Genomic DNA, 11,376 nt, shown 5'->3' with positions numbered 1-11,376 from the left:
CTAGGCATCGGGATTCTCCTCCATCGCTGCCTTCGCTCGGCGCACACGCTCAAGCTTCTTCTCCCTCTCCGACCTATACGCAGCAACACGTCTCCTTTCCTCCTCTTCCTTATGCTCCTTTCCTATAGCCTCCTGTCTGCGTCTCTGCTCAAACCTCTCCTTAACCTCCGCATCCCACTCCTTCAGGCCTTCTAGATGCTGCTTGTCTGACTCCTTGATCTCAGTGTCAATCCACTGCTCAAAGTCACACAGTGGTGGAACGGTCTGCAAGAAAAATAAATTGTTACAAAACAAATAAATAAGTAATACTTAATATCACAAGAAAATTAATTAACACACAATAAAAATTCCTCACAATCGATGCCACGGCGCTGTTGCTTTGTAGGTTCCCATGCATAATTGGGACACATCCAGTACCTCTGTCTATATGTTTCCTCATCTTCAGAGATGTCTACCTTGCAAGGATCACCAGCAAAAGCACATGGGTCGAGGAACACCTTCAGGGAGAGGCTTTAGGTCGTAGGGATTTGCCCTCTGGCGATCATAGCTACAATTGAAAGAATTTAGTCATATTAACGGAGAACCAAACCTAAACCTAGGGTTTTCTATTTGTTGCACAAATAATGAATAAACATTGGGATTACCTTGGAATACGAGCTTTACCATGCCTTGGCATCCTAACATTACGTAGAAAAAAAATCAATCCAAAGTACCTTGCAACGAATGTAAAGCTACTAACACTAAATCACCATACCTCCCAAATAAGCTTTTCATTACAAACCCTAAGCAAATTTGAATCCCAGCAAACACAAAATTTAACTCAATGATTATAAACCAGAACATATACAACAACAACAACAACCATACATTTGGGTCATTCAATCATTTGAACCACCATACATTGCACGAATGACATGAACATGAACCAAACCTATAATGCCAAGTTCAAAAAAAAACACAAACAACTGAATCTAAATGGATGAAATGAAAGAGGGGAAAGAGGAGTACCTTGGCAAAACGTCAAAACCCTCGATCTGGCCTCCCAAGAGCTGGATTTAGGATTTAGGGTTCGTGGGAAGAGAGAGGGAGTGGGGAATGGCCACCTGTTGGTTCTGAATGGAGGGAGGAGGAAGAAGGGGGCCGCGGCGCGGCCTCAACTGACCGAACCTCGGCGTTGAGTCGGGCCGCGCTGAGGTTAGCGTCTCGGCGTCAGCTGATCGCACGCCGACCTCTTGGCCCACGAAGCGTTGTTGGGCCGCCTGGGCCGCGCGCCGGATGGTGCCAAGAGCTCGGCGTGACTCTCCACCGCGCCGAAGTTAGGCCTGTGGCGTTGGCTGACACGACGCTGACGTACTGGGCCCCATGCGCTAGCCTCGGAGTCGTCGGTGACGTGGCAAGGACTCGGCGTCGTGTCAGTCGACGCCAACCTTCATACCTCGGCGTGATTTTCTAAGATGCTTAAAAATTGTCTATTTGTAGCAAAAGTTTTGGCAGGGGTCTTTTTGTAAAAAATGTTTTAAAAAAGGGTCAAAATGCAAAAATTTCACACACTCGCCTGCATGCAGCGTTGAGCGCAGACTAGCTACACAGGCATAGGCATAGGCTGGCGTGCACGACTCAGTCCCTCCGTGAAGAGCTAGCAGAGACAGAGACCTGCACCGCGTGGCGCATGCATGCAGCTATGCTGCCGGCGGTTTCTGTTCCGGCCATCCGGGAACTCAATGCTACCTTGTGTTTCTGAACAACACCGTCATACACGTACTCCTCCTACCTGATGCCACTGGCTGGATGCTGCGCTTTTGTATGGTCGCTGTCATGGTCAATTGGTCACGCTCGATGGCAACCGCGTCGTCCTAGTGACCTAGTAGTCCGATCCTAGGAGTAGTTCCTAGCTACCTAGCCACACCCACGCCAGGCGTTGAAAGCATGTGCAGCTAGCTAATGCCTGCGCGTACTGGAAAAAAAAAAACTGACTCTGTCTGAAGCCTCAACAAACATACTCCTATACTCCTAGCGTAGGAGTATTGTTGATGGACGATCGAGTCATGGATGCATGAAAATTAACCAGACACAGTCAAATGATGCATGACCAAAACGTGTACCTCTACACCTGCCGTCAAACACACTAGTAGTGACCAAACTTTGGTCCGCAAAGAACTGCACAAGCCGATCGACGCATAACAGGATATTTGGATGATGGATGCACAGATGCCGGCCACCATTTGAGAGACCGGCCGGCCGCCGGCCACTACCTACATGCATGCATTGATGCGCATGCCGACCACCATCTGTTTACAGAATTGCATACTGACCATCGTGCGTGTTTATCCTATCACCTAGCTACTCTGTCTATCGTATCCTGCTTTAGGACGGTAGCTAGGGGTACGAGTACCCAACAACAAGGACGGCCAAATGACCAAATGAACTGAACTTCCCCTGCACGAACAGACACGGACGCATACAAGAGTATACCTGATCTGATCTATACACACAGTGCGCAAGCAAGATCTGTCGCTCTATCCGGCCGGGATCGGATAGCCAGACCCAGACGTACGGTGGATTATTATTGTTTGTGCGGTTAAAAACCAGCAAAAAGTGCTCCCACGATCGAAATAGTCAGTAGCAGCTAGCAGCTTTGCAAGTGGCCGACCTCTTTGGTTGTTCACATTGACGACCTGCCTGCTGCCGGAAAAGAAGCGACTGCAAATAATAAAGTGTCCAGCGTTTCCATCTGTTGCATTTGCGTATAGGATCGGAGGAGTATATGATAGTACTATAGATACAGCATCTAGCTAGCTAGTGCAGTGAGCTGACAATGCTGCTTTAACCAATAAAACCCCAACGATGCATTATGCATGCGCACTACACCCTGCGGCACTCCTGCTCTAATAAACTAGAACCAGAAACAGCCAGCCGCAGTACAGGGGGGCTAGCTGAGATCACTGATGGGTCACTCACTGTGCTTAGCTTGATCAGATAATGGACGGAGCACTATTGGGCATTGGCCACTCGACCTGCACAAACCAAAAAAGCTATCATATTTTCACGATGCATTTCAAGAATTCAAGTAAACAAAGAGATCGATGGCTGGCTGGATTCCGTTTTATTATCAGTATTCAGTAGCAGAGTGCCAGAGTAGTACTGAAGCAATTCTAGTGGACCATCTGCCAATGCAACATGTAAACTCAGCAGCTATATATACTGCTATAGGCTCGTCAACCTTGGCAAGCCATGGCACTTGCATAGTGCTTTACTTTCATATACTGCTAGTATATCGCTTTGATTTCAGATTTGACTACTGAACGGGTTCAATGGCTTTCACAGATACCACGGCACTTGCGGCTCTCGCTTCTCGAAGAGTCAATGAATCTAAACTCTGACCAAAATTATAGAAAAAAATACGAACATTCATAATACAAAATTAGTATTATTAGATTAGTCATAGAATATATTTTTATAATAAATTTATTTAGAGACATAAATATTAATACTATTTACTGTAAACTTATTCAAACTTGAGCTACTTTGACCGGCACGAATTCCATAATTGCATTCTTTTCTAGACGGAGGAAGTATATACTAGTTTGCAATCAAGTAGTCCTCCGTCCCTGTGAATCATTGCCACGGCTCGAATGTGGGGACTGGGGATTGATCTGATTCAGAGGAGCATCTTTGCCTGTCTCTCTTTCCGGGGCAGCTCTGCTCATCCAAGACATGAAAATGAGCTGTAACCGATCATTTCCATCCTTTTTTCTTTTTTTTATGAAAAAAAGGAAGTGTAGCCGAATGGTATCATGGTGTTGACTTCTGCTAGCCAGCTCCCTCCAACCATGCATCATGTTGAATCTCGGGGAGCAGCTCAGCTGTAATGTAAATTGTAAACTCACATAGTTTAGTACTGTAGACTGTGTGTAGCAACTGTGGCTACATCACCCACAATGCTTGTTTTCTTGCAGGCTGGTAACAAGAAAATGGTTATTATTTCCTTGGATTGACAAGATCCAGCAGGCAGGCGGAGAGAGAGAGAGAGGGTAAACTGTTTACAAGTAGGAAATCATCAGAGAATCTGATAGGGAGACAGACATTCAGGCTTGCTCAGAGTTAGTACAAGTGTGTGTACTATACTAGGTTAAGTTCCATTTGATTAAGTTGGAGTGGATCGATGACGGACACAATTAAGCTCGTTCACAAATTGATCTCGATCACACACACACACCCCCCAAATCAAACTAGTAGAGCTAGCTAGCATGCACACCGGCCTATACATCAGTGAGAAAACAACCAAACCACTCTCTACTACTCTAGCATGGACCTGCGCAATCTTTATACTGCCGGGATATACCTATCAACCACCAGGCATGGACCTGGCACTAGTACTAGGTAGCAACCATGTATTAGTATTGGACACACACATACAGATTTACAATACAAACAGATTCATGCAACAACATAATTAAACGAGCATGTAGATATATTCCAATATGGTATCATAGAACCAGATGCGGTTTCCAGCATGATGTATCAACTTCCCAGCATGCATGTACGCACTCTGATCTGCCCAACCCAACCCAAACCACCAAACCAAACCGGCAAGGCTAGATGCATGTCTTCCTCCTCACGGTCGGTCACGGCTTGCCCTTGTGCTGCGTGTAGATGTAGTCGAGGTGCGCGTCGCCAAGGAGCCGCCTCTCCAAGCACTCGTCGTTCTCCCCCTCGCAAACCGCCGCCGCCTCCTCCTCTGCTCCCATCATCTGCTGATGCAGCCATGCAGGACAGGACATCAAAGATTAGCTTTAGCTGACATCAGCTCTAACCGAGACTTGTAGATTCATTGGGATGGATTTTTCCTTCTCCCTTCGCCTCACCTCTGAGATGGAGAGCTCGTCGCCATTGCCCGCGGCCTCACCTTCCTGAAGCACGAGGCCGCCGTCGGCAGCTGCCGCTGTGGCACCCTTCTCCGCTGCAGAAAGGACAAGAACATCAGGGCAGCTAACGAAGCAGCAGGCCAGCAGCTGGTAGATAGGATGGGGTTAGAAAAGAGCTTCACCAGCCGTGTACGCATGGCACGGCCGGACGAGTGAGGTAGCTAGGTACCTTGGTGAAGAACCAGAGGACGAACGACAGCAGGCTGCAGCGGCAGGAGACGAGCCGCCGCCGCGCCGTGGGAGAAGCAGACGAGGAGGAGGAGCAGCAGGGCAGGAGCCGCGGGTGGCCGAGAGCTGCTGCGGCCACGCCCCATGTCGGCCTCCGAAACGTTGTAAAACTACGCGCTGCGTTGTCCAAGGGGAGCAAAGGAGGAGGGGGAGCTAAGTAGTCAGCGGCTGGTTGGCTGCTGCTGCTCGCTCTGGGACCTTGTTTGTGTTGGCTCTCGGGTGCTCGGGGTCGTGGTGGCGCCGAGGCGGTTCTATTTATAATGCCAGAGGTCCAGAGCTGCTACTGCAAGCGGCGCCCCTCGTCCCAATCTCCCATTCCCTGAAGGAGAGAGGCGGAGGCCGCAAGTCGATCGTCGAAGCACGCACGGTTTGCGGCCGGACGCGCAATGGAGTCGGCCACACGGTACGTTCATAACGTGTACATACAGGCACTGCTTACCCCATATTCGACTTATTTGGCTTTTGTTTTTTAGCCAAAACAATATTTTTCTCTCACAACAATTCAGTCAGAACAGGATTTTTCAGTGAGTTTCAGCCAAGTTTTTGACCAGCGAACGGGGCCACAGAGTTTTGGTTTGGCCTTCTACTAGTAGAGAAACGGGCTTTACTCCCGGTTGGAAAACCCCTTTAGTCCCGGTTTCCCAACCGGGAGCACGAATCAGAGACTAAAGGGCCCATCCTTTAGTCCCGGCTTCTCACCCGGGACTAAAGGTGCACCTTTAGTCCCGGTAGGTAAGACCAACCGGGACTAAAGAGGCCTCCCGGTCTGGCCACGTGGAGCGGCCCTTTAGTCCCGGTTGGTATTACCAACCAGGACTAAAGGTTTCTTTTTTTTTTCTTTTTTTTCTATTTTCAATTGATGATTCGTTTTGATTTTCGAATAGGTTTTCGAATACGCATTCTACGCTGCTAGTAATATACGTATTCTATACGTTTATAATGTTCGAACATTTTGTACAAACTAAAGTATGAAACTAACGTATATATTAAATGCATATGCATATATTGTACGTATTTTATGTATAATATATATATATATATATATATATATATATATATATATATATATATATATATATATTACAAATAAAGCTTGCATTGTATATTCTATCATATCTTTGGGATAACAAATTCACTCCATCTGGTTTGGCTTCCATGTTTCGTTGACGTCATTGTATAACTCGCCGGCGGGGTTGAGGACCTGGTCATTAAGAAATCCTGCTATGGTCTCTTGAAATTGCTTTCAGTTGGTCACGTCGTATGACTTTTTCCTTCAACCATAGAGTCTTCAATAAAAGTTAAAGAAAAATATTATAATATATATATATATATGTATATATATGTGTGTGTTGGTCACGTGATTACTTATATATATGAGCAACAAAAGAAATTGTGAATATATGAATATATTTATATAACGTACTTTGAGGATCTCTTCAGGAGTTCTTTTTGCGTACGCCATGATGAACTCGCAAACATAGTATCCGCAGTAGTTGTTTCCCTGTTCTTGCCTCAGAACCCACTTTTACGAGAAAAAAGATCTGGTGAATTGAAAGCATGCATGGTGTTAATTGAATTATATATATATATGTAGCTAGTACTTACTTTGTGTGCGATTACATCTAGTGGCGCTTTGCAATGTTTCATGTGCTGTTCCTCAATGAAACTTTTCCAAACACTGCGCCCAATAAAATAAAAAATTAATTTGGCCTTTAATAATTGTTGCAGTTAAGAGATCGGGGTATATATAGTTGCTAGAGAGATCAAATTACCCTTGGATAATATCTATCATGTCTTGGTACTTTGTTTGCTCTTTTCTTAACGAGTCTAAGATGCTCAAGCGACTATTGGCCATATCGATGACCATAAATATGCAGTGATTGCTGCATATGTTTTTATACAAAAATATGATCGACATTAATTATTTAACACTCACTTGAAGTTGCAGGGGAAGAGTATGTTCTTGTTTTGTTGGTTCACTAAGAACCTCATGAGATTTTTCTCGAGTTCAGCTTTCCATTGAGGCGGGGGGTTAGGGTGTTTGAATATGACATTTGGATCAATGAAACCAACATCATTATCCTTTCTCTTTCTGAGTTCTGTCATCTCATATCTGCATATATAAAAATAAAGTGTGAGGATATATAATTTATATATATACATGTAGCTTTATATATATACACTTTAATAGTAGAAAATAATCACACTTACAGACAATAGCAGCTAATGAGACTTTTGTCGAGAGAGTCCAGGTGGCATAGTTGGTGTAATTCTATAAACTCGACATATATAATGTCATCACCACGGAAGTAATGTTGGTTTCTAACTCTGACAGGAATAAAGGCCTCTCCCCGTTCACACGCCGCCATGTACCACTTGTTTAGCAGGTACATTTGCGTACCCAGATCACCTAAGGCCTCAGGGTTGCATAGACTCTTTCCATGTTCAAATTTTTTCCAAGGATCCACTTTCAGAGCAAATGGTCCTTCAGCGAGCACTTGGGCAAGGTCCAAACCAGTTTCCTCGTAAAACCGAGCCAGCTCCTCAAAATCGACGTCTAAGTCTAAGTTCGAACCATATTCATTACGAACGACAAGAGGCGGGACTGATTGTTGCGATTGTTGTCCGAGTTGTGCAACACCTTTCCCTAGTCTAGTCTTTTTCTGCGCCGCCTCAAATGACTTGGTGAGAGAGCGGTCGTAGTCCAATTTTGGCAGGGTCTTTTGAGATTCCCACTTTTTCTGGTCCACCTTCTTTCTTAGAAGATCTGGAGGTAGGTAGAAGTACGGTTTCTCCGGGTTCTCCCTCGCTTTTCGTTGCTTTTTCACCTTTTCAAAGAAACTGTCCACATCTTTTTGTACTGCAGCATTTAATTCCTTTTCACTTTTCTCGTAAGACAGTTTTTGGGGAATAATTAGATTAGATGTGGCTTTCTTCTTTGCCGGCTGGTGGGCCAATGGCTTCGTTTGCGAGGCGGACCTCTTAGGAGCTGGCTTCTTCTTAGTCATCAAGGGAGGCGGGGAAGCCGTTGGAGACCTCCTTGGAGGCGTTGGAGACCTCCTTGGAGGTGGCGGCGGTGGCGGCATTGCCACCTGATTTCCCGGAGCACTATGATGATCTGGAGATTGGACAATTGGACTTAGGTTGGCGAAGACCCTGCAGTGTGAGTACAAAAAAGAATAATTAGGTATAAGAAATTGTTATTTTCAATCATGCATGTCAATAGAAAATTAGTGAAATTTTTTTTATTCACTTATGTCCGCACCTATTGTCTGGCAATTGAGGAAGCGGCGGTGGACTAGAGACCCCGGGAATAATGATGTAGCGCTTGCGCCATAGTATGAATGTCTTCTCTGCTTCTCCTAGAGTCTTCTCACCATCACCTTCTGGAATGTCAAGAGTCAGATCACTAAAACCTTTGTTAACTCTATCCACTGAGACGCTAACATATCCAGGTGGTATTATTGCCCCATGAATTCTTGGTGTCTTGGTAGGGTCTAGAGGAGAAAAAACATCGAGAGCCACCATGATTGTGGCATTCTCTTTTGGAATATGTAGCTCACATGATGTAAACGGTGCAGTGATGTCATCCACAGGGAAACGTAGTATTGCGTCATCTTGATTTGGCAACTCCGTGGAAGCGCAACTACTTTTCAACTGATCAGGGGGGCTAATATTAATGTTGATTCCTGCATCTGATGCCTGCCTTTGGGCACTCATTGCTATTTACACTTGCTTTATGATTTTGTCTTGCATTCTAGCTTGCATGTTTTTTTCACGCTCTTGTGCTTGAAGCAATGCCTCCCGTGACTCACGAACATATTCCTCCAACCTGCTGATCCGCGCTGCTTCCTCATCCTTCCTTCTCTGCCGGCTTCTGTAGGTATCTCTGTCGTTAGGGAAACCATGCTCCCAAGAAATGTTCCGTCCTAAACCTCTTGTTTGGCCACTGTGTTCAGCAGTCCCGATGGCATACGTCAGTTCATCCTTCTCTCTATTGGGCCTGAACGCACCATTAGCTTTAGCTTGTAGAGCATAAGATAATCTTTGTGTTGCTCTTTTGAGTTTTGGGCATTGAACCATCTTCCCGGTCTCTAGGTCTAGTCTTCACCCATGAGCAAGAAACCAATTCTTCGCGCGTTTGGGCCAATTGAGTGATTCTGGTGTGATACCCTTGGCAAGAATGTCCGCTTCCATTTTTTCCCACTTAGGAATGGCAGTCGCGTAGCCACCACATCCCATGCTATGGTGGTATACCTTCTGTCGGGCATTCTCTTGGTTCCTTCTAACCCGCTCCTCACCCTCTTCTGATGTCTTGTACTGTATAAAATCATTCCAGTAGGGCGTCAACTTCGCGAGCGGGCCACTAGTATTGAAATTGGGCGTTAGGTTCTTCTTGACGTATTTCGTGTATAGGGATTTCTTCCAAGTCTGGAATTGTGTGGCCATCTTCTTCATAGCCCACTTTCGAACTAGCTCCTTCAATTCACGATCGTTGATATCATCATAATCATCCGCTTGCAACGTGAAATGTTGAAGGATATCATCCCAAATTAAATTCTTATCAAGATCAGAGACAAAACTAACATGAGGCTCATTGATCTTTTGCTTCCATTTACGGGCACTGATCGGAACTCTGTCCCTTACAAGGTACCCACAGTGTTGCATGAATTTCCTTGCATGTGGACCAAGTGGTTCGCCTGTCTCGATATTAAATTCCGATATTATGTAGCGCCCCTCCAATGGGTTTTTCGGGCCTCGAATATTTTTGCTTTTCGCCGTTGTGGTCGTCGATCTAGAGGGCTACGTATAAAAAAAGAATAAATAAATATCATGTGTACACATAATACATGATAGATATTCAAATATATATACAATATTCAAATATATATATAAATATATATATATATACCTCGCTAGTATTTTCTTGCACAATATTTTCTTGGTTTTTTCGAGAGCTAGGTATTGACTCCCGTCATCTACATCCTGCTGGTCACCATCGGCAAATTGACTGTCGGTGTTGATAATATTCATCATTTCTTCATCCATGTTGTCTCTCGGGGCAGCCATCTAGCTTTTACTCCACTAGATATATCTATAAAAAATAAAACATGTTTCAATAAATAACCATCCGTACTAGTTGACCTTGCTTACGTGATCATCTCGGTGAGCATTTCTCCACCGGACGGCACCGTACTTGGCCAAGGAAGAGCTCCAATTCTGCGAGGAAGGGAACACGGTCTTCCATGACTGTTGCGCTCTCCCTCGTAGAATCAAAGCTCCTCCTTGACGTCCGTTACCGCTCGGCAGAGAACATGCTCGCCGAGATGAACACGGTCCGCAAATTCAACTAGTACGGATTTTCTACTATTTTCTAACTATTTTCTAAGTTTTTCATTTGATGGAAAAATTAATTCTAAAAAATAAAAGGCATGATTTCTAAGTATTTCATTTCATGAAAAAATAATTCTAAGGGACCTGCTCGATATCAGCGAGCTCGCGGGCGTTTAGGTTGTCGATGATAGTAACATTTGCAGATGACATTTGTAGGTCAAAACTTATCAAATATCCATCAAATTATAGCTCAAAAACATGTTTCAATAAATAACCATCCGTACTAGTTGACCTTACTGACGTGATCATCTTGGCGAGCATTTCTCCACTGGACGGCACCGTACTTGGCCAAGGTAGAGCTCCGATTCTACGAGGAAGGGAACACGGTCTTCCACGACCGTTGCCGCTATCCCTCGTAGAATCAAAGCTCCTCCTTGACGTCCGTTACCGCTCGGCAGAGAACATGAACACGGTCTGCAAATTCAACTAATACGGATTTTCTACAATTTTCTAACTATTTTCTAAGTTTTTCATTTCATGGAAAAATTAATTCTAAAAAATAAAAGGCATGATTTCTAAGTATTTCATTTCATGGAAAAATAATTCTAAGTGACCTGCTCGATATCGGCGAGCTCACGGGCGTTTAGGTTGCCGAGGATAGTAACATTTGTGACATTTGTAGGTCTAAAGTTATCAAATATCCATCAAATTATAGCTCAAAAATATGTTTCAATAAATAACCATCCGTACTAGTTGACCTTGCTTACGTGATCATCTCGGCGAGCATTTCTCCACTGGACGGCACCGTACGTGGCCAAGGAAGGGAACACGGTCTTCCACGACCGTTGCCGCTCTCCCTCGTAGAATCAAAGCTCCTCCTTAACGTCCA

At 44.7% G+C, this 11,376-nt stretch overlaps 1 protein-coding gene across 1 annotated transcript; it reads right to left on the bottom strand.

Annotated features, from left to right (window-relative positions):
* Window positions 1–4,075: 4,075 nt before the first annotated feature.
* On the bottom strand, window positions 4,076–5,426 carry LOC136487706 (phytosulfokines 5-like). The gene is made up of 3 exons (XM_066484807.1): window positions 5,095–5,426; window positions 4,866–4,960; window positions 4,076–4,751 (listed from the first exon to the last, which is right to left on the bottom strand). Exons 1-3 carry the CDS (start codon window positions 5,237–5,239, stop codon window positions 4,626–4,628), a joined length of 366 nt encoding a protein of 121 aa, XP_066340904.1. The 5' UTR covers window positions 5,240–5,426; the 3' UTR covers window positions 4,076–4,625.
* Window positions 5,427–11,376: the final 5,950 nt, after the last annotated feature.

This window comes from Miscanthus floridulus, chromosome 10 (genome assembly GCF_019320115.1).
Source record: "Miscanthus floridulus cultivar M001 chromosome 10, ASM1932011v1, whole genome shotgun sequence".
NCBI lineage: Eukaryota > Viridiplantae > Streptophyta > Magnoliopsida > Poales > Poaceae > Miscanthus > Miscanthus floridulus.
This window is presented reverse-complemented; position numbering and strand designations above follow the sequence as displayed.